The sequence below is a fragment of the Aotus nancymaae genome, unplaced genomic scaffold (genome assembly GCF_030222135.1).
Source record: "Aotus nancymaae isolate 86718 unplaced genomic scaffold, 86718_ANA_hifiasm-v0.15.2.pri h1tg000006l, whole genome shotgun sequence".
Lineage (NCBI taxonomy): Eukaryota > Metazoa > Chordata > Mammalia > Primates > Aotidae > Aotus > Aotus nancymaae.
Genome location: NW_026988417.1, coordinates 3,457,981 through 3,482,824, shown reverse-complemented (window position 1 = coordinate 3,482,824; position 24,844 = coordinate 3,457,981). Strand labels below are relative to the sequence as shown.

Sequence of the window (24,844 nt, the reverse complement as noted above, 5' to 3'; positions counted from 1 at the left end):
ACGCCCACCTACCCGCCGCACCTCTGACTGCAGGAGCAGGAGCCACTCACTTCTGATGCCTGACGGCCACATCAGCCAGATTCCAATACGCTCACGTAAACAACTGATTTGCCAGTGTAAGCATTTGCAAGAGCTTCAAAAGGACGTCCAAGTCATTTATTCAGACACATACAAAGGCAGGTTTTTAATGACTTAGAATAAAATACAAAATTTTCTACAACTTGCCTGGATATACACTGAGATGAAATAGCTAACTGATCAACTTCCCATTAAACCCATTTCTGCTCCAAATGCACTTTCCAATGCAGGCTATGAAGCAGAGGTTACAGAAACACATTCCTCCTGTGCTAAGACAGCCAGAGGCAGCCCGTAGCAGGCACACCCCAAAGAAGACCAAAGCTGCCCCTCCAGCCTTGCGCAGCTGCACCTTCCCAGCGCTTTCCACATGCACAGAAAGCCAGATTCCATCAGGCTCAGGCTGGCCCTGCACAGCAGACCCGTGTCTATTTCCCACTTAAAAGGAGGGACGCAGCTCATCTTCCTGTTCCCAAGCTGCATGCCCCTCATCTCTCAACCAGTAGTTTCTCCTTTGGTTCTCTACAGAAGACTTTAATTAGATATTAGAAAAACATGAAGATTATACAACTCCCAGAAAAGAACGAATCCAAACTCAGTGCCCAGTAATTACTAAGACTTCTGTACATAATTTAAATTTATTTTTATCTTTACATCACACAGCCATAAAAAGAAAACAGAAATTATATTTATTTCATCTCAAATCTTTTTAAAATTTTTATAGTAACTTCAACTTCATAAGCTCATAGAGTAATCACTAATATGATCTATAGTAGCTATCTATACACACATTGGCCAAATCAACTCATTACATTTAGAAATGTAAGCTATAGTCATTTAAAGAGCATGAGATTTTAATATACTTATGTAGCCTAAAATTAATATTTCAACAAAATCAATTCACTCACATCTTTCGAATCTATGAGAATTACTATGGTAAAGGAAAGAAAAACATCTGATGCTTTCTGTAAGTTTTGACTTAAAATCTGGCAACCTGGGCTCCCAAGGCGTTGATGCCGGACAGCCGGGCGTGTCGGCAGGGCACGCGGCGGTCCCAGAGCCTTGGCTGTGCCTCCGCAGCAGTCACTTTGAGCTCTGGGATGCAGGCACTTGAAAAGCATTTCCAAGCCTTATCCTTAAAAGCATTTGCAAGTCCCACAGCTGCCACTCACGAAAACAGGATAACCAAAGTGCCTTCGCTTTCTTAGCACTGACAAAATGAAAAGAAACAGCTGGAATAGCTTACCTGCTGGTCATTAGAAACGTGCGTTTCACTTGCCAACTCTTTCCCCAAATTCATTGTAAGGCACCGAGCCACACCAGGACCCGGGTCTAAGACACACCATTTAACACCGAAGCCTGTGCGTGTCAGAAAAGTTTAAAGGCATTTCCGATGAAGTTCCCTCTGGCTCCCTCCGTAACCCATGGCAACAGGACACTGCAGGAAGCTGCGGCTTGCCATGGATTCAGACTATCTCAATTGTCTCATCCAAAGAAAGAAAAGCCGTTTACATAAATCACACTGTGAGATCATTTTTAAACTATTTCCTCTACCAAATCAGAAGAATAAAACTTCGGCCGATAGGGGTAATTTCTCAGTCAGTAAAACAGCTGCAGAGAATTTGTTTTTTTTTTTTTTTAGCATCGTGGTGCAGTTCACAACCTTAATTACAGTTGCCAATGATTCTATTCTAAGCCTCCACATGCACCAGCTTACTGGGTGGCAGCCAGCAGGATCTGGCACACGCCTAAAGCCTTCTCAGTGCTATCTGTATTCCGTGATCTGCTCTGCCCACCCTCAAAATATCTCCAACAACCAGAAACCAAGTGAACCATGATGGATTGTGGCTCTAAAAAGGAAGGAGGAAAGAAAAAGAAAACTATTTCTAAAACCTTGGTATCAATGCAAAATGATCTGTTAACTCTCTAGAGATTGGGGGAAACTGCTCCCCCAAAGTGCTTCCCTGCCGTCAAAATCACGCAGCATGGGCCATGCAGGCTCTAGGAACCCTAACCTTGGAACGTTAGATTAGACCGGGGGAAGCTTCTTGCCCAGGAACTGCAAACTCAATGCCCACAGGACTACCAGGCTGGATCCACAGCTCTGGGGTCCGGGGTCAGGCTGCCAGTTGGGAAGGCCCTGTGCCAGCTCTGCTTTTGCCTTTCTGTGGAGGACATGAACATTCCCAACACGAGGGTTCAATGAACAGAACCCACAGCACTGGGCGCATGCCATGTTTCAGAAATGCACAGTGGCTGCTTGCAGAATGCACACAGCTCAAGCTTCCTTAGAAGGTTTTTCCCAGGAGCTGTGCAAGTAATAGAAGTGTGAGGGAGTCCACAGGAGCAGGGAGGCAGCGCCCAGCCACACCCCCAGAAGCGCAGGAATCACCCCAAGGCAGCCATACCTCCCTCTGCACAGCTGCTCCTCCTTGGAAGGGGCGCCACCTCTGCTTCTCTCACCAGGGCTCAGAAGCCCTGTTCCTTAGCAGGGACTCGCCTCTAACTACCACGGCCCCACCCACTTCCCCTGGGCTCTGGGCTCTGGGCCAGAGGGTCTGCTTTAGGTACAACATGCATGGCGGGCAGTGTGACAGAAGCGGGGCACACATAGACCAGGCCCTTGAGCAGCCAGACCACATCACCATTCCTGGGTTAAGCCACATCTGTCAGGCAAAACCAGCATCCCCGTCCCCTGCCCTACTGTCAGCACCGTGCACCCACCCACCCAGCCCCACACACACAGGCACCCACACGCACACAGGCACCCCTCCATACACACACACACACCCCCCCACACACACAGGCACCCATAGGTGCACACACACACAGGCACCCCCATACACACACACACCCTACATACACACGTACCCCACACACATATATGCACCCACACACAGCCACCCATCTGTGCCTGCCCACACAGGCACCCACACACATGTACCCCCCATACATGTGCACCCACACACAGGCACCCACACACAGGCACCCATATATGCACACACAGGCAACCCCCCATACACATACACATCCCACACACACATATCCCCCACACACAGGCACCCACACACCACACACAGGCACCCACACACAGGCACCCATCCGTGCCTACCCACACAGGCACCCACACACCACACACAGGTACACCCACACACAGGCACCCACACACAGGCACCCATCCGTGCCTACCCACACAGGCACCCACACACCACACACAGGTACACCCACACACAGGCACCCACACACAGGCACCCATCCGTGCCTACCCACACAGGCACCCACACACCACACACAGGTACACCCACACACAGGCACCCACACACAGGCACTCCCCCACACACAGGCACTCCCCCACACACAGGCACTCCCCCACACAAACAGGCACCCATCTGTGCCCACCCACACCGGCACCCACACACACAGGCACCCACAGGCGCAGGTACACACACACAGGCACCCACACACACAGGTACCCACACACACAGGCACCCATCCATGCACACCCACATAGGCACCTCGACCCCCACACACAGGCACCCCTACACACAGGCACCCACAGGCACACTTTCAGAGAAAGCAATCCGAAGGTCCTGGAATAACAGCACAGGGTTTCTGGGGTGGCCAGGTGAGCCCCTGATGCTGACCTGCCTGTTCCCCTCACTGGCTTCCGAGGGGCCTGCACTACCGACAGTTTACAGAGCTTTGGAGGAGACAGTGGTCTCCAGGCAGGAGCAGAGGACAACATCATCCTGGTCCCCCAGGAGCCCCAGACCCTGGGGACAGCTACCAGCGACCGGGAAGCGAATGCAGCCGGGGCGTGTGTGGGGCCTTCTGCTGAGGGGTTATCAGCTAAGTGCCAAACCTCAAGCCTTTCAGACAGAAACGCCTTCATCCCAGCTCATTCCATCGAGGGCAGAAAGAAACACGACTTCACGTTGTCTACATGGCTTATTCCGTGTAGCCCACAAAGCAGCCCAGGCCTCCAGGGGTCCGCGTGCTGCTGCCCCGTCACTAACGACGGGTCCTCTGGGTTCTCCTGCCTCTCTCTAGCACCCCCATCTCCTCTTTTGTGGGAGCCTGTGCTCTGCAGCTGCTGGCCTCCCCTGCCTAGCCAGTGCCTCCCCTCTGCCACCAGGTAAGGAAAGAGATGGGGCAGGGCCAGAACATGCCTGGGAGACCCCCTGTGACCTCCTGAGGGCCCCAGCAGCAAGTGCCCTGGGAAGACAGGGATGAGCCGCCTGCCATACGGTGAAAGGCCCAGGAGCTGCTGACAGCCACGCCCCAGAAGGTTCTGGGCACCAGCCTGCCTCCCCTGCCTCGTGCTAGACTGCCCTCGTTTGGATGGAGGTGTCTACTCAGTGCCTGCCGGGAGTTGGGCTCAGCCTCCAGGCCTGGGGAGCCAGCACAGCCCTTCACAAACACATCCACGGCTGGTCTGGGCACAAGAAGAAAAGCGCTACCAGGCTGGAGCACTGGATTGTGTGCTGCACAGGTGCTGCCTCACCAGGACAGGCATGAAGAGCAAGTGGGCAGAGTGCTAGTTCAGAAAGGGCGAGCCGTTCTAAGCCCTCCAACGCCGGCCCACCGGGCCTCCTGCAGGCGCCACTGCAGAGCCCAGGGAAGGTAAAGCCCCCGTGTGATGGGCTCAGCAAGCGGGCATGTAAGCCTGGGGGCAGCTGTGGTGCAGCGGGGGCTTGGCCTGCATCTCACCACCCAGCTGGATACAGGACGTGCTTCCCGACTACCTGGAGGGAGTCCCTCACCTCCCCAGGAATCTGTCCTAAGCTGGAAACCCAGGGTGAACAGGCGGGCAGGGCTGGGTTGGAGGAGTTCACGGATGGGAGCTCTGGGTTCAGCCAGGGCAGCAGGGATGATGGGGGTGGGGGGCTGAGGGTGTTCCAGGTCGAGAGGAGCTGAGCTGGGCAGAGGTGAGCACCCACATGGGCTATGTCCTGGGGCCAGGAGAGGCCTGGCTAGCTGGAAAGTTCTGGTGAAGGCAAAGTCATCTGTGGGTGACACCCATGTCTCCAGCAGGTCTCCAGGACCTGCCAAAGAGCTCCTCCTTGACTCTGAGCCTCCCTGCAAGGCCACCTGCCTCCCTGGGCCCCTCTCACTATTACCGCCCCCACCCACACCAGCCTCAGATAGAGGACCCATCCCGTGAATGTGGGGCCCAAACAGGGGCCCCTGAGCCTTCCAGCCATTCCTGGGGCACAGCTCGACCTGGAGGGAACAGAAGCACTCTCTCTTGAAGGTTTCTGAATGCAGAAAGGAGACAAGCGCGGAAGGCCCAGGCAACAGGACGGCCCTGGCAGACCCTGGCTGCAAGCCCTGCTGCCTCCTTCATGGGGCTGGACCACCTCACTCTCAGCTAGGAGGGCTTGGGAGGCAGAGAGGCAGGAACTGGAGGGGCCTCTCTGCTGACTGACCCCGGGAGACACCTGCAGAACAGCCTCACACATGTGAGCACAGACCCGGATTCTCTCCCTCCTCGTAACCCTGGAAGCCTCTGGTGACCAAGCCAAAGGCCCGGGTGTGGCTCCACTCTGGGCAGGGCCTTGGAATCTCCCCCAGCTGGGCTCTTCCATCCTCCCACCCTCTATCCCTCACCCCACCTGACCAGCTAAGACAGCTGGCCGCCATACACCAGTCTGACCCTTTGCAGTCTGCCTTGGCGCCCGCCCCAGCCCCACACCTGACCACCATGCAGCCTGGCGGTCCTGCCTGCCTGCCCGTCCTGCCTGCCTGCCCTCCTTCCCCAACGCCCTTCTTGGGGGTCGTGGTGCTGCCTAGACTAGCACCCCCCAGTGAGGTCCCACCCCACCTGGCCTGCAGCTCCTTACAGCAAGCGGGCACATAGTAGGTGTTCAACAAACATGCAGTCAATGAGAGGGCCCTGAAGCACTGAAGAATACCATTACATGCCCTGGAGTTCGCAGGATCTTAAGGACAATTCAGAACATTTCCCTTATAATGGGTTTTAAAAGTAGACTGGTGTGCAAAAGACCAAGATAAGCAAAGATTTCTAAGTTAAATTCTGAAAATAGCAAAGTCACAAACATAAGAGGCAGGGTAAAAGGAGCTTACTCTGAAAGGCCTGTGAGGATCTCATTCCTAAACAATGTGATGTGTAGCACGTCGTCCCAGAGGCGAGTAGGAGGCCAGGAAGAAGCCAGCATCACCACCCAGCAGCCAAGAAGGCCATGCCTGCCTCACGCCAAGGCTTAGGTCGGACTCAGGGCTCGGGTGGTTTTTGCTGGGGACTGCAGCTCTGGATGGGCAAGATCACAGCACAGGCCTCAAGATGGAATCAAGGCAACTCACTGGAGACAGTGTGAAAGCTCCTGCCTCCTCCCTCCCTCCTCTCACCTGGGGCACAGCTCGACCTGGAGGGAGGAGAAGCCCTCTCTCCTGTCTCCCTTCTCCCTCTATCCCCCTTCTGTCCTCCCTCCCTCAAGCTCTGTCCTCCCTCCATCCTCTCACCTGTCTCCCTCCTCCCTCTGACCTCCCTCTGTCCTCTCACCTGTCTCCCTCCTCCCTCCTCCCTCCCTCAAGCCATGTCCTCCATCCTCTCACCTCCCTCCATCCTCTCACCTCTCTCCCTCCTCCCACCTGTCTCCCTCCTCCCTCCATCCTCCCTCCCTCCTCCCTCCCTCAAGCCATGTCCTCCATCTTCTCACCTCCCTCCGACCTCTCACCTCTCTCCCTCCTCCCACCTGTCTCCCTCCTCCCTCCATCCTCCCTCCCTCAAGCTGTGTCCTCCATCCTCTCACCTCCCTCCATCCTCTCACTTCTCTCCCTCCTCCCACCTGTCTCCCTCCTCCCTCCATCCTCCCTCCCTCCTCCCTCCCTCAAGCCGTGTCCTCCATCCTCTCACCTCCCTCCGACCTCTCACCTCTCTCCCTCCTCCCACCTGTCTCCCTCCTCCCTCTGTCCTCCCTCCCTCAAGCCCTGTCTTCCCTGCCTGGTACCATCTGAAGCAATGAAGGGAGAGCATGGCCTGGGTGCCCCTTGCTGCCCGACCCTGCACACAGCACCAGGTGCCCATGGCCGCTCACCCTGGGCCCCAGATCCAGCTCAGGCCAGAGGAAGCACACGGGTTCCTCCCAGCATGGCACTGGTACCCAGGAGTGTCAATCAACATAAATCCCTCAGGAAAGACCAAGGCAGACAGAGGGGCCAGGTGTGGTGAAAGGTGAAAGCTTTAAATGCCTCAGGTGTGGCTTCCGTCAGGCAGGGTGTTCAGGGCACACGTGGCAGGCAGACCTGGTGCCCGAGCAGTCACTGGCCCAAGGGTGGGGTCCCAAGCGCAGGGAATGGTGCAGTGCCTGGGCACAGCAAGCAGCCAGGCAGGCCCTTCCCAGCTGCTCTTCCTCTGGGCCCTGCCTCTCACTGGTGCAACCTCAGGCGCCGGGTTCTTACCGAGGCGAGGCCAACTCCCTACAAAGGGCAAAGAGCAGGCAGTGCCAACTGTGCAGGCGACACCATGCACTCGATCCCACTCTGCCACTGTCGCGTGAAACAGCAGACAGCGTCTGCGGCCCAGGGAGACTTTATTTACAAGAACAGGCAGCCTCACAGATGTGAGCACAGACCCGGATTCTCTCCCTGCTCATAACCCTGGAGTTACGAGTCTGGCCAGGGACTGCGGTCTGCCGTCCCTGGCCCTGACCATCCCCTCTCTGCCCAGTCCCTGAATCCAGGTCTCTCCCAGGCTCCAGCCCAGGCTCCTGGCTCCTGCAGCTCCCGGAGAACCTGCAGACCGCCATCGTCTTGTCCTTCTGTCACCCAGGACACCCCTTCTGCTCCCCTGGAAACGCGCGGGTTCCACCTGGCAGCAGAACCTCCATCCAGTGGCCACCTGGATTCCGCCCGCCTTGTGTAGGGTGTGCCCCTCTGGGTCCCGCACCTCCGCCCAGCCTCCTCTTATCCAGAGTCCTTCCAAACAGCCTCCTGCAGCAGCCAGGCCCCGGCTCTCCCAGGCAGCGCCTGCCAAGTCCGGTGATGGGAAATCAGCCAAGGCCCCCAAATTCTCCATGCCACACACAGGGCAGTCGCCCTCTCCTTCAGCTCCTAGCAGGAAATTTACCCAAAGTTCCGGTCACACTTAGAATATCTAAGTCCAGGTGTCAGCCCAGCCCTCCCTCCTCTGTCCCTGGGACACACCAGCTGTCCTGGGCCCTGGGCCGTGTCCCAACACCTGCCCTGGCTCCCTCCGAGCGTCAGGCGTTCCCCACATCACCTGGCCTCATTTCCAGGGGCTCGTGGACAGTCTCCTGCTGCTGCTGTTTGTTCATCTCTCCCAAGTGGAGAGCAAGTTCCCAAGGGCAGGACCTCTCCTGGTCCAGTGCTGCTGAACTGCAGCTCAGTAACAGTGTGGGACGACCTGGGAGGGGACATCTGCGGAAGCAGGTGGAGTATACACCCACCCTGCCAGGGCCCCTGGGGGAGAGGAGCCGGCCCCAGGAAGCTCAGCACAGGCTTAAGGGGCTGCCCTCAGACACAGAGGCCCCGAGTCACAGTTGCGGCAGATGGATGTCACAAGCCCAGGAGCCCCGAGGGGCAGCAGTGATGTGGTGCTAGTGTCGGACAGTGATGTCCCTTGAGGGACAACAAGGCCATCCCCAGGGCTTACACAACAACCCTTACAGACAGCTACATGATTCATCTAAGATAAATCCTGCTTATTTCCCTGGTGAATAAAGAAAAGCACAAACATGAATAAGATACAGGTCCTGGCCATCCCAAGGCACTTGCAGAATCGGGGAGGGAAGCATTTCAAGCCACAGACGATGTGACGGAGCAGAGTCCCCAACTCCCAGGTGCCTGGCCTCTCCAGCAGCATGGGTTGTGCAAACCTAGGAGGCATGTCCCCTCCCCATCCCAGCCCTGCACTGCCCTTCCCAGGTCACCCAGCCACTCTCAAGCGCCTCTCAGCCCTCCAGGCCACCCCCAGGTTTCTATCACCAAGCTTCCTTCCAGTCCCTGACCCCTGGGTCCCAGGGTTCTGTCTGCCTCCCGTCACTCTGGTGACTCCACGCCCTCCCAGCTCTTGGATAAGCACCCAGCACGCAGCCCAGTCCGAGTCACTGTTGGTCTTTGCTCTGCTCCCGCCAAGCCTGCCCCAAACCAGGAGGGCTGGCAGGTCCACACATTGCTGCCTCACTCCTGCACGGAGCTGGGCCGTGAGCGCGAGGTGAGCGAGACCCGCGTCATCTCCACAGCAGGCAGTGCGGCGGCTTCCCAAGCACAGTCTCCGCACGCAGGAACACACACACCCTCGTCCGCCTCGCCTCCTGCCCTTCGCTTCTCACCTGCCAGCAAGCGGTGGTTCAGGCCCGGCGGCTGCTTACCAGGAGTCAACCAACTACCAGACTTGGGGTCTCTCAGGGAGCTGGCACCCAAAACAGAAGTCAAAGAAACAACAGGAGCCGAGCTTCAAATGGCTTTATGAGAACTGTTTCTCTTTAAAATAGCTGAAGCTCTTTGATAGGGGAAAGAGTAGACACTTATAATCGCCGGTCACTTTTTCCACTTTAACATAATGCAACTTTGCAGAAATAATTCCAAAAACACTAGGATTTATGAATGGGGTAAGACGAGGGACAGAACTGCTAGTTCCAAATGACCTTGCCACACACACTCACACTGATGCACACACCCTCACACACACTCATTCGTGCACACACAACCATCTCTCACACACCCACACGGACACACATACACTCACACACCCTCACACACTCCCACACTCATTTGCACACACAACCATCTCACACACCCACACTGACATGCTCACATACACACCCTCACACTCACACCCACTCACACTCATTCACACCCTCACACCACACATACACACCTCACACTCACACTCACTCATTCACACCCTCACACCACACTCCCTCACATTCACACTCACACTCAGACACACCCTCACACACACGCTGTCATACATCCTCACACACCCTCACACCACACTCCCTCACATTCACACTCACATGCTCAGACACACCCCACACACATGCTGTCATACTCCCTCATACACCCTCACACTGACACACCCACACATACCTTCACTCGCAAACTTACACTCGCACACTGACACACCCTAACACCCACACACACCCTCTCAGACACACACCCTCACACTGACACACCTTCACACACACCCTCACACACACCCTCACACCATCACCCTCACACTCATACACCCTCACACGTACCACACTCTCACATCACACACTCATATACATCCTCACACACTGACCCTCACACACTCACACCCTTGCACACACACTCCCTCACACACTCTGTAGGGGGGAAACCCCGCAAGTGCTGTGGCAAGGGTCTGAAGTCTCAGCCTGTCCCCACATAAATAATGATTTAGAAAAGAATTAGAAATGTAGGCACATAGTTATTCCTTTATATAATCACATATAATCTATAGTTATTTATAATCATAAAGATGTATACTCAATATAACCTTTAAGCTTACTAATGACTATCGGGTTATGAAGCATGGAACTGAGGTGACACTATGAAATGAGTAACACTAAGGCAAGATGCTCCAGGTTCTGTCACACCCGCATAAGGGCTGCTGGAGGGCGCCTCGGCTGTGCGGCAGCGCCAGCGCTGTGAAAGCCCCGCCGTTTAGGCAGCTAGGGGAGGAGACGTCCAAAATGGCTGAGACGTCCCCTTCCTGGGGAAGTTAGGAGAAAACTCCGCTGCTCCAAGCTCTTGTGGTAAGGCCTGATGGCTGTCAGGGACACCCGCAGACACCCGGGGCTTAACTGTCTCTACGTGATGCTGTGCCTCAGTGGTCACGTCCCATGTCTACCCTCACGGCCTGCTTCTGCACCTGGTTTCCCTTTTTCTTAAAAGATAAGAATTAATAATAGTAACATAGTCTTAGTGTCCTTGATATTTCTGACAAATACGCAAAGAGCGCTGACGCATTAGCTTTTTTCCTCGCCTCGGCTACTTGAAAGCCTTGGGTCCTGTCTCCAAGACAGGTGATTTACCTGACCCTGTCACTGCCCACCAGGACCTCACCCTGCCTTCCCTGCCCACTGCTTTGTACTCAATAAAAGTCAGAGCGTCCAGGCACTTGGGGCCACTGCAGGTCTCCGCGCTTTGGCTGGCAGTGGACCCCGAGCCCAAACTCTCTTTTCTCTAACTCTGTGTCTTTTATTTCTACAGTTTCTCGTCTCCGCATCAACAGGGAGGGACCCTACACACTCCCCGACACTCACACCCTCACACACCTTCACACTCATACACACTCCTCACACACCCTCACATACCTTCATACTCACACTCCCACACACACACCCTCACACACCTTCACTCATACACACACCTCACACACCCACACACCTTCACACATACTCCCCCCACACACCTTCACACACTGACACACACCCTCACTCACACCCTCAAATACCTTCACACATACACACACCTCACACACCTTCACACTCATACACTCCCCCACACCCTCACACCTTCACTCATACACTCACACCCTCACACACCTTCACACTCATACACAGCTCTCACCCTCACACCTTCACTCATACACACCTCACACATCCTCACACTCATACACTCCCCCACACCCACACACCTTCACACACACTCCCACACCCACACCTTCACACTCATACTCCCCCACTCACACCCTCACACACCCTCACACACTGACACACACCCTCACCCTCAGACACACACCCTTACACATCCACACCTTCACTCATACACACCTCACACCCCCACACACCTTCACACTCACACTCCCACACACCCTCACACACCTTCACACACACTTCACACCCTCACACACCTTCACACATACACCTCACCTTCACACATACTCCCCCACTCACACCTTCACTCATACATCACACTCACACCCACACACCTTCACACTCATACACTCCCCCACTCACCCTCACCCTCACACACACCCTCACACCCTCACACAGACACACACCCTTACACACCCTCACACCTTCACACACCTCACACCCACATCTTCACACTCATACACTCCCCCCTCACCTTCACTCACACTCCTCACACCCTCACACACCTTCACACACACCCCCACACACACCCTCACACTCCTCACACACACACCACACACACCCCCACACACCTCACACCCACACACACCTTCACACTGATACTCACCCACACCCTCACACTGACACACCCTCACACACCCACACACACCTTACACACCCTCACTCATACACCTTCACACTCATACACCCCCCACACCCTCACACACCTTCACTCATACACTCCTCACACCCACACACCTTCATACACTCCCACACACCCTCACACACCTTCACACTCATGCACTCCCCCCACACCCTCACACTCCTCACACACCCATACACCTTCACACATACACTCCACACACCCTCACACACCTTCACACTCATACACACACCTAACGCTCACCCTCACACACCTTCACATACACTTCCCTACACACACCCCCACACACCTTCACATTCATACACTCCTCACACCCATACACCTTCACACATACTCCACACACACACCTTCACACTCATACACTCCCCCCACACCCTCACACCTTCACACTCACTCCTCACACCCATACACTTCACACATACACACTCCTCCACACACCCTCACACACCTTCACACTCATACACACCTAACGCTCACACCCTCACACACCACATACACTTCCCTACACACCCTCACACACCTTCACACTCATACACTCCACACACCCTCACACCTTCACACTCATACACACCTCACACACCCTCACACACCTTCACACTCATACACACACCTCACACATCTTCACACATACACTCCCCCACTTACACTGACTCACACACACCCACACACACCCTTACACACCCTCACACACCTTCACTCATACACCTTCACACTCATACACCCCCCACACCCTCACACACCTTCACTCATACACTCCTCACACCCACACACCATACACTCCCCCACACACACCCTCACACCTTCACACTCATACACTCCCCCCACACCTTCACACTCATACACTCCTCACACCCATACACCTTCACACATACACTCCACACACCCTCACACACCTTCACACTCATACACTCCCCCCACACCCTCACACCTTCACACTCATACACTCCTCACACCCATACACCTTCACATACACACTTCTCCACACACCTTCACACTCATACACACACCTAACGCTCACACCCTCACACACCTTCACATACACTTCCCTACACACACCCTCACACACCTTCACATTCATACACTCCACACACCCTCACACCTTCACACTCATACACACCTCACACACACCCTCACACACCACTCACACTCCCCCTCACACCCTCACACACCTTCACACACTGACACACACCCTCACATTCATACCCCCACACACTGACACAAACTCTCACACTCACCCTCACATGCACACACACACTCTCTTCACAATGTGAGGCTACACACGGGTTAGGACAGCTAAGGAAAAATGTCTCCCTCAACCTGGCACTCCCAGGAGGTCCTACAGACCCCATCCTGTCTGGTTTGAGCAGGGCCTGGAATCCCACCCATACCCTATGTCCCCCACCTCAGTCTCCAGCACCCACCCCTTCTTCACTGCCGCTGCCCTTTGAGACAGGGGACATAGGTGGAGAAAGCTGTGAACAAAATCCAAGTGCACCTGCCCAGCTCCATCCACCACAGATGGCTCAGTCCCATGGGGTCCGCAGCCCACTGTGGGTGATGAGGGAGAGCTCTGCAGGTGGCCGCTGGCTCCCAACACTGCCTGCCCCAGGCTGATGGGGGCACTGTTCCCTGTACTACGCCTCAGTCCCCAGAACACAGCTCTCCCAGAAGCCTGGCATGTGAGAGGCACTGATGTGTGTGGGCCCATCTTCTAGGCCTTCAGTGTAGCTCGAAGACATTTATTTCACCAACACTGTAGACCATCTCTGTCTGAACCTGACTTAACATCTGGAAGGCAGAGACGTTCCCTCTGACTGTGTCCTTCCTCAACAGGCCTGTCACTGCCTCTCTTGCGAACAAACAACTCGCCCCTGCAATTCCCAGAGCAGCTATGTCATCCTCTGGCCTCCACCTCTTGCCTCGGGAGCTCCTCCAAGTGCTCCCCCTGCCCAAGGGCCTTCTCTCCCTCCTGCTACTGGTGCCAGTTCATGCCCTCAGTTTCCATCCCAACCGGCTCAGAGGCCAGCCTGCCCTCACCATTTCTGCTCATGTGCCAAGGTCCCAGGTCCCATCTTGCTTTCAGGCCCATGTGCAAATCCTCACCCCAAATGTTGACATTGCTCGGGGCTGATGCCCTAGCCATTCAAAAGGTCTGGAAAAAAAATACACACACCCAAGCTGCCATTTTTTGTCATAAACTATAACACAAATTCAGAAAAGTACAAGACAGAAATGCATGGCTCGGTGGTTTATTATCAAGTGAAGCATACGGAGCCCCCACCCAGTTTACGATGAAAAGCGTAACAACATTCTAGCTCTTCTTTATGGTTCTACCACTGAAGCACATAACCTAGAACCATGGTTTTCAACAGTTTTGCCTGTTTTCAGGTTTCTGTAACTGGAATGACACAGGTGCATTCTCTTGCGCCTGTCATCTTTCTGTGACAGTGATCCGTGTTCTCAAGACAGCCACAGTCTATCAGCATTCCACTGCAGGAATAAACCACAGCTAACTCCTTTCCACTGCCGGTGGGCAGTCAGGCTGCTTCAGTGTAGGGAATAATGCTTATGAATAATGCTATTTTGAATTCTTGGACATGCTCTTGGTACACATGATGAAACTCTAGGAATTTGCCTGGAAACCTGCTCGTAGGTTACTTTGCCACTGGCTAGCACCTGTAGTAAAACGTCTGTTCCAATCCCTCGCGCACTGTGCACTGGGGCTGTCATTCTCATGGACATGCTGAGTTCTCAGCGTCCATGGGCTTTGTGGGTTAGCCGCAGTGTCCTCCCCACTTCCTTCTAAAAATACTATGTTTTCATGAATGTAGGTTCCTAATATTCATTTAATCAAAGTCATCGGTCTTCGCCTTTACAGGGAGTGCCTTTTGTGTCTGTCTTTAAAAGCTTCTGCCTCTCCAGTCATCATGGAGATGTACCTATAGCTTTCTTTTGCCCTTCATAAGGAAAATTAGAAAATACCTGAGACAAATTAAAACAAAAACGCAATATACCAAAACTTATGGAACACAGCAAAAGCAGTACGAACAGTACTAAGGGGGAAATTTATAGCCTTAAATGCTTACAAAAAGATCTCAAATCAACAATTTAATTTTACAACTTAAGAAACTAGGAAAAATAAACTAAACCCAAAGCTAGAAGAAGACAGGAAATAATAAAGATTAGAGCAGAGATCAATGAAATAGAGAACAGAAAAACAAGAAAAAAAAATCAATAAAACCTTTGGAAAGATCAACAAAATTGACAAATCTTTTGCTAAATGAACTAAGGAAAAAAAAGAGAAGACTCAAATTACTAAAATCAGAAATGAAAAAAGCAACATTACTACCAATTCTACAGATATAACAAGAATTACAGTACAAGAGGAGTACCATGAGCAACTATATACCAATACACTGGATAATGCAGATGAAATGGATAAATTCCTAGAAACACAAAACCTACCAAGTCCAAATCATAAAGAATCAGAAAATCTCACCAGGCACAGTGGCTCAAGCCTGTAATCCCAGCACTTTGGGAGGCCAAGGCAGCAGATCACTTGGGCCCAAGAGTTCAAGACCAGCATGGGCAACATGGTGAAACCCAGCCCTACAAAAAAATTAAAAATTAGCCAGGTGTGGAGGCACACACCTGTAGTTCCAGCTACTCAGGAGGCTGAGGTGGGAGGATCACTTGAACCCAGGAGGTGGAGGTTGCAGTAAGCTGAGATTGCACCACTGCACTCCAGACTGGGCAACAGAGTAAGACACAGCCTTTAAAAAAAAAAAAAAGGCAGGGCATGGTGGCTCACACCTGTAATCCCAGCACTTTGGGAGGCCAAGGCAGGCAGATCCCGAGGTCAAGAGATGGAGACCATCCTAGCTAACATGGTGAAACCCCATCTATACTAAAAATACAAAAAGTTAGCCAGGCATAGTGGCGTGCGCCTGTAGCCACTCAGGAGGCTGAGGCAGAAAAATCGCTTGAACCCAGGAGGCAGAGGTTCCAGTGAGCCGAGTTTCATGTCACCACCTGCACTCCAGCCTGGGAGATAGAGCAAGACTTCATCTCAAAAAAGAAAAAAGAACAGAAAATCTGAACAGATCTGTAACTAGTAAGCAAATTGAATCAGCAATTTAAAAACCTCCTGACAAAGGAAAGCCCTGGATCTGATGGCTTCACGGTGAATTCTACCAAACATTTAAAGAACTAATACCAATGCTTCTCAAACGCTTTCAAAATATTGAAGAAGAAGAAGAAGAAGAAGAAGAAGAAGAAGAAGAAGAAGAAGAAGAAGAAGAAGAAGAAGAAGAAGAAGAAGAAGAGAGGAGGAGGAGGAATACTTCCTGTTCTATGACATTACCCTGTCATCAAGCCAGACAAAGAAATACAAGAAAACTAGAGACAAATATTAATGTAAAAATCCTCAACCAAATACTAGCAAACTGAATTCAGCAGCATATTAAAAGGATTATACATCATCACCAAGTGGAATTTATTCCTGGAATGCAAGGATAATTCAACATACGAAAAATCGATCATTGTATTATACCTCATTAACAAAATTAAGAGGGAAAATCACATAATTATCTTAACTGAAGCAAAAAAAATTTCACAAAATTCAATATCGTTTCATGGCTTGAAAAAAAACACCTAACAAACTAGAAATAGAAGGAAACTACCTCAACGTATAAAAGGCATAAGTGAGGAAACAACAACAGACATCATATCCAAGGGGGAACGACTGAAAGCTTTCCCCCTAAGATCAGGAACAAGGTGTAAGTGCCCACTTTGTCCCTCTTTTCAACACAGTACTATAAGTTCTAGCCAGAGTAATTAGGCAAGAAAAGAAATGAAAGGCCCTTAAACTGGAAACAAACAAGTAAAATTATCTCTGTTCACAGATGGTAAAATATTATATGTAGAAAACCCTAAATATTTCAAAAAAAAAATCTTATTAGAGCTAACAAATGAATTCTGCAAATAGGAGGACATGAAGTCAACACACAAAACTCCGTTGCATTTCTACACTAACAGTGAATAATCTGAAAAGGAAATTATAAAAACAATTACATTAACAATAGTATAAAAAGAATACTGAGGAATTAACTGAACCAAGGAGGTAACAGACTTGTACAATGAAAACTAGAAAACATTGCTGAAAGGAATAAAGACACAGGTAAATATAAAACATATCCCATGTTGATGGATGGACAGACTTGCTATAGTTAAGATGTCAATACCACCTAAAGCAATCTGCATATTCAATTGAATCTGATTTCCCTATTGAAATCCCAAGGACTTTTTAAAGAAACAGAAAAACCCATTCTGAAATTCATTTGGAATTTCAAGAGACCCTGAATAACCAAAACAATCTTGAAAAAGAAGAACAAAGCTAGAGGATTTGCACTTCCTGATTTCAAAGCTACAGTAATCAAAACAGTGTGGTACTGGCCTAAAGACATACATATAAGACCAATGGAACAAAACAGAAAGCCCAGAAATAAACTCTTACATAAACAGTCAAATAATTTTTGACAAGGGTACCAAGACCATTCGATGGGGAAAGGGTAATTTCTTCAATAAATGGTGCTGGGAAAAGGATATCCACATGCAAAAGAATAAAAATGGACCTTTACCTAACACCATATACAAAAATTCACTCAAAATGGATCAAAAACCTAAATAACACCTGAAACTATAACACTTAGAAGAAAACAGGGTACAAGCTTCAAGACACTGGATTTGGCAATGATTTCTTCAATATCAAAGGCACAGGCAACAAAAGAAAAAATAGATAAGTTGGAGTTCATGAAAATTTAAGAACTCTGTACACCAAAGATATTATCAATAGAGTAAAAAGGCAACCCACAGAATGAGAAAATAGTTACAAATCTTGTATGTGATACGGGGTTAATATCTAGAATACAGAGAACTCCTATAACTCAACAACAAAAATAAATAACCTGATTTAAAAATGGGCAAAGGACTTGAGTAGATGTTTCTCCAAAGAAAATATGCAAATAGCCAACAAACACATGAAAAGATGCTTAAATCACTAAACATTAGGGAAATGCAAATCAAAACAATGAGATACCACTTCACGCTCACTAGGATGACTACCATCAAAAAAACAGAAAATGCTGTTGGCAAAGAGAAGCTGGAAACCTGGTGCACTGTCACTAGGAATATCAAATGGTGCAGCCACTACGGAAAACAGTATGGTGGTTCCTCAAAAATTAAAAATGGAATTACCGTATGATACAGAAATTCCACTTTTGGGATACGGCCAAAAGAATGGAAAGCAGGAACTCAAACAGTATTTATATGCCCATATTCACAGCAGTGTTATTCACAATAGCTAAAACACGGAAGCAACACAAGTGTCTATCAACAGGTGAACAGATAAGCAAAATGTGAGTATGCAGTGGAATATTATTCAGCCTTAAAAAGGAAAGAAATTCTGACGCATGCCACAACATGGATGATGCTTGAGAACAGTATGCCAAGTGAAATAAGCCAGTCACAAAAGGACAAATACTGTATGATTTCACTTAGAACAGTGAATACGATTCTAGTGATACCTAGAATATTCCAAATCATAGAGACAGAAAGTAGAATGGTGGCTGCCAGGGGCTGGGGGTGGGAGGAATGGGGTACAGAGTTTAACAAGTTGAAAAACTTCTAGAGATGGATGGTGGTGATGGTCCCACATTATGAATGAGTTTAATAACATTGAACTGCATACTTAAACATGGTTAAAATAATAAATGTTGTTGTATGTATTTTACCACATTAAAATAAATTGAAAGGTCGGATGTGGCAGCTCACGCCTGTAATCCTAGCACTTTGGGAGGCCAAGGCAGGTGGATCACTTGAGCTCAGGAGTTTAAGACCATCCTGGACAACATGGTGAAACCCTGTCTCTACAAAAAATATCCAGACATGGTAGCTCACTCCTGTCCTCCCAGCTACAAGGGGGGCTGAGCCGGAGGATTGCTTGAGCCCAGGAGGCAGAGGTTGTAGTGAGCCAAGATCACGCCACTTACTCCAGCATGGGTGACAGAGAGAAGCTATCTCAAAAAAAAAAAAGAAAGAAAGAAAAAGAAAAAGATAATCTTGGCTACTTTTGGCCCTTTGTATTTCCATGACGATTTTATCTTGTTTAATCAAAAACCTCTTGGGACTTTGATTAAAACTGCACTGAATCTATAGATCATTTTCTAACTGTATATACAGTTTATTTTTGTATATTAACTATATATCTAGCAACCTTGTTGAATTAATTCATTTTAATAACTGGTTTATAGATACTTTGGGATTTTCTTTTTTTTTGTCCTTTTCTTGAGACAGGATCTCACTTTGTCCCCCAGGCTAGAGTGGAGTGGCATGAACACAGCTTACTATATCCTCGACCTCCCAGGCTCAGGTAATCCTCCCACTTCAGCCCCACAAGCAGTTGGGGCTACAGGCGCACACCAGTACACCCAGCTAACTTTTGTATTTTTTCTAGAGATGGATTTTAGTTACACTGCCCAGGCTGGTCTCAAACTCCGAACTCAAATGATCTGCCTGCTTCAGCCTCCCAAAGTACTGGGATTACAGCGTGAATCACTGCTCAACTTTTGGATTTTCTGTTACAATCACATCATCTGAGAACAGTAACATTTTCACTTCTTCTTTGCAAGCTTTATAAACTTTTCTTGTTTTTACTTTCTCAGTACACTAACCAGGACTTCTGGTAACAATTTAACTTAAGATGGTGACAGCAGACATAGTTCTCTTGCTCCCTATCTCAAAAGGAAAGCTTAATTATGATGCCATAATTAATTACGATACCATAGTGTTTTTGATATCCTTATCATATTAAGGAAGTTTCCTTTAATTCTTCTTTTAACTTTGTTTTACCATAAATAGATACTGAATTTTACCAAATGCTTTTCCTGCTCCTGTTGAAATAGTATATGATTTTTTACTTTATTCTGTTAATGTGGTAAGTTAAATCGACTTTCAAATGTTAAAAAACACTGTGTTCTTGGAACAAATGTATGTTACCCTTTTTATAAGTTGTTGGTATCACCTTGCAAATGTTTTGTTTATGTGTCTCACACCTATGTTTACTAGCAAGCTTGACCTATGATCGCCCTTTCTTATGCCTTTGTCAGATTTTTGATACCAAGGTTATGGTAGCCTCATAAAATGAGCTGGGAAATAATCTTTCTTTATTCTTTGTTAGTTTGTTGGTTTTCTGTTTCATTAATTGATGCTTTTACCTTTTATTATTGCCTAGCTTTGACTCCCTGTAATTCTGTTATGCAACTTTTTGTCTAACTTCTTGAGATGACTTTCTATCTTCCTTCATCTCTAATACATGCATTGACAGCTGTGAACTTCCCTTTACACACAGTTTCACTATATCCCACAAGTCTGGATAAGTGGTATTCTCATTGTTGTTTGTTTCAGATGCTTTCTAGTTTCCACTGTGATTGCTTCTGTGAACTCTGGATTATTTCGTAATGTACTGCTTACTTAGCAAACACAGTTTGCTGTTGGTTTACAGTGTACCTGCACTGTGCCAGGAAACAGTTTCTGCAGGACAGGCTTGAATATTTCTGAGACTTGCTTTTTGGCCCAGCACATTTAATGTCCAGGCTCCTCAGCTTTTGTAATGTTCCAAGGGCTTAGAAAGAATGCACCGCCTGAGTGTGGCATCACATGAAAGAGTCTCACCATTCGTGAGAGAGTCAAAAAACACACCCAGTATGATTAAGCACCAACTAAAGGCAAAATATGAAAGGCAGGTGTCCTTGGCAGAATCTAATAGAGCCCTAATCCCCTACAGCCAGAAGGCAGACATGGCAGAGCCCCACTCAGGACCTGTAAGAGTGAGCAGAGCAGAGCTCCGAGAAGTGGAATTCTCAGCTCCACCTGGCTTCCCACGTTGCAGGAGGAAAACAAGGTGTTCCTGGGGCAGGCTGGCCAGGCAGCCAGCAAGAGTATTGCTTAATTTACACAATTTTAAAGAATCAAGGCCAAGGGCAGCAACCCCAATAAAGTCATGATCCTTTGTCGAATTTGAAAAATGTGTACCATTTCTCAAACCTGGAAGCCACTAATTAAAGGAAAGCCAGAAAGTAATTAGGTAGGTCCTTGTAACACCAAGGCAAGTGTTATCAATCGTCATCTCCCCAGTCTTTCTCCAGAGCGCCATTGGCCACTTACTTGGGAAATCGTGTGTTAGGGAAAGGGGAATGCTCAGATCTCTCTGGTTTTGTTGAACTTAGGGTATGAATCGACACTACTATCTGGGAACGCAAAGCACTACATGTTCTCCCTATAAAGAGGGTGGAAGTCAGGATATGAATGGACTCTGGCCCCATCTAGCTCACAACAGATCCACAGACCCACCATGGTCATTTCCCTAGTTCCCAAATGTATAAGTGAAACGACCAGCAGAACCTGCACATTGGTTCTTTCACTCACTAGGTAAGAGCTAATAAGTTGGAAAAGTCAAAGAGACGCCCATGACACAGTCCTCTTCCCCCAACCCAAACCAAGACGGTGAGCAAAAAATAATGCCACACCAGGGAAGAAACAGCCCAGATTAGTACAATCCTCAAAGACTTCAAAAAATGTGAAAGGGGTGGGGCCTGTCGTACCCAATTTAACTCATAACAGTCTGGTCCTACAAAGTTCAGATGGATGACGGTGATGACAGTAAGCTACTACAAACTTAACTAAGAAGGAGCGCTAATCACAGCTGCTGTGCCAGGCGTGCTACCTTTGCTAGAGGACAGTAGCATCCCCCAGGATGCAGTGTACACGCACTGATCTAGGAATGCCTTCTTTTCCATTCCTATCAGAAGGATGAAACTCAGTCCACTTTCACATAGGCTAGGCAACAGTGTATGTTTGTAGTCTTGCCCCAAGCCTACGTTAACCCTCCCACCCTCCAACAAGGTACTCTGAAAAGACCTGTATGATCTGGCTCAATTCAAAACATCAGAGTGGGTTCATTATGCCTTTCACATCAGGCTAATTGGAGCAGGTGAGCAAGAAGCAGCAAGTGCCACCGAAGGCCTCAGTACGGCACACGCACTTCTGAGGGTGCGAGGCAGAACCTACAGACTCAGCAGCCTGCCCCATCAGCAACATTTGAGGAGTCAAACATCCCTTCCAAAGAAAGAAACAGATTATTTTAACTCACAACTCTTGCCTCTCAGAAAAAGGCCAATGCCTGGTAGGCCTCTTTGGGTCTGTCAAAGTTGTCAGATTCAAAACGGAGTCACTATGTTAAAAACCCTGATAAATAGAGCTAGGGAAGGTTATGAAGGGAGGTTTCTCATGCACAAATGCCTGATAACAAGAATTATCACAAAGGACTGGAAAACTGCAACCTTGCACAAGCCAAACAACCTCACACACACTCACAAATCACTTCTGTGAGGACATCTGCCTAGCAACTGCCTGTCCAACCTCAAAATCGTGCCACCCGGTTACTGATCCTTATATCTCAAAACAATTATGTAATCATATTCATTATTCCTTTAAAAACCTTTATCTTCCATTATTTCCCTGAATATGCACATAGTGTACCATAATATGTATTCCCATTGCAATGCCTATTCCTGAATAAATGTCATTTCCTTTTGGAGAGTGTCCCTCCCTATTTGTTATTTAGGATGGCATAGCTGGTGTCAGAAGTGGGTGAAGAAGGATCCCTATGGAAGGAATCATCAATTCTGGGAACTGGTATGTGGTACTCAGTCGAGCCCTTTGAGCTCTCTGCTTCCATGGCTCACCTCTTCTGCCCTGAAAAGTCTTCTCTCAAACCAAGTCTCCCATTTTTTTTGTTAGAAGCTCTTTTTACTTAATCTGGGATCTGAGTTGGCTACAAGGTGGCCTTAATAAAGGACCTTGCATCTGTCTGGGATAATAAGACTTTTTGTGTCTTCTGGCAAGTCCCTTCTGGTATAAGGACAATGTCCTTCTGGTTACTACAGAATTTATATTCTGTCTGGTTCTGCACACCTGGTTTAATGTTTTGTTTGGACTGCATGCCTGGCTTAAAATTTCTCTGAACACACTTATTTTTTGTTTCATTTTGATTTGCTTATGCACATCTGTACATGATTTGGCTCTTTTTTCCCTTGCTTGTTTCTGGCCATCATCTAAGAGCAAAAATAAAGATTCTAAATAATGGGTATGGGATGGCCAATTAACAAGGGCAGTCAGCACCATATAAAGCACCAGTCCAAACTCCCCGACAGGAGATACAGGATTTTCTTTGCTCTTGAGAGAGTAATAAGAAATGAAATAGTATTCTTAAACATGGAAGCACACCAGGTCTTCTGGGACCCTGACCAGCTATACTGCGGTCCGTTCTTGTGCACTGAAGGGCAAACTGCATCAGGAAAAAACGCAGCACTGGACAGCCATTATTCTAACTGTTTAAGCTTGCTAAAAACTGCAACTAGCTACGGGTTAACATGGGAGTCTGCTAAGCTCTCCATCTCTTTTTTCTGCCAACTTTGAATCTGGTGACTTTTCTGCCAGCATTAAGATAAACTCATTGCTTATGGAAACTAAGATTTTGTTTTAAGGGTTAAAGGGATTTCAAACTAATGGCTTTATAAATTATCCCAAATCTATGGTAGCCAACAATGCAGACACCTTTTGGAAATGTAAATTTAGGTTTGTCTAACAACTGCTTAGGGTGGTGAAACAGTTAATTGAAAAATTGATATTCTAAAAAAACAACTTTATAAATGTTTATAAAAGCTAGGCTGTCAAATCAAACAGGTTAAAAATCTTAAGCTCCGAGCAATGCTATAAGGTATCTCTGTCTGGCATAAAAATTCTTTTGTCTGACACTTAAGAGCCAGAAAAAGCAAACAAGCAAAAAGATTTGTTACTAATTCACAGCAACTTAAAAATTTTGTTTTTCTTATACGATTTAGCCAGGCCTAGCTAAAATGTAAACCTTTGAATATTCAACCCTAAATTCATTTGAATCTGAAAAAAATGATTAAAAGGTTTCTTAAAAGTCAAACTGCTATGAAAATCGCTTTATCCAAAATTTGGTTCACAGCCTTCTTTAATTACTTATCAGGGTAAACAGAACTTAGCCACAGATACAAGTCCCATTTTGTCAAAAATATAGTTTGATCCAACTGTCTTTTATAAATCTGTGAGTTTGTATCACTAGGTTTTGCTGTTTCATGACCAAAATTCTAAAATGAAAGCTATAAGATCTTTATTTGTGTCTGTATATGCTTTTATTTATGTTACATATATTGTACATTACATCTACATGGTAAAATCTGCCATAGTTGGCCAGAAATCCCTTAAGGAATTCTATTTGGATTGGCTTAAACAAGCACTCATAGAAAATATACAGTAATTAACCCAAATACTTTTTAGTTCATGTGACTTAAAGAAATCTTTTTTGTTTTTTTTGTTTTTGTTTTTGATATAGGTTCTTTCTCTGTCACGCAGGCTGGGGTACAGTAGTACAAACATGGCTCACTGTAGCTTC

General features: G+C 48.5%; 1 protein-coding gene across 4 annotated transcripts in view; it reads right to left on the bottom strand.

Moving 5' to 3' along the window:
* Positions 1 to 24,844, bottom strand: part of RGS12 (regulator of G protein signaling 12) — a 167,602-nt gene that overhangs the window by 75,723 nt on the left and 67,035 nt on the right. The window contains exon 1 of one of the 4 annotated variants that reach the window (XM_012466831.3): positions 1,322 to 2,116. The exons of the other annotated variants lie outside the window; for them this stretch is intronic. Coding sequence (XP_012322254.1) covers positions 1,322 to 1,375 — 54 coding nt within the window. The 5' untranslated portion in view covers positions 1,376 to 2,116. Of the gene's footprint in view, positions 1 to 1,321; positions 2,117 to 24,844 lie in introns of those variants that run through there. 4 annotated transcript variants of the gene reach the window in all.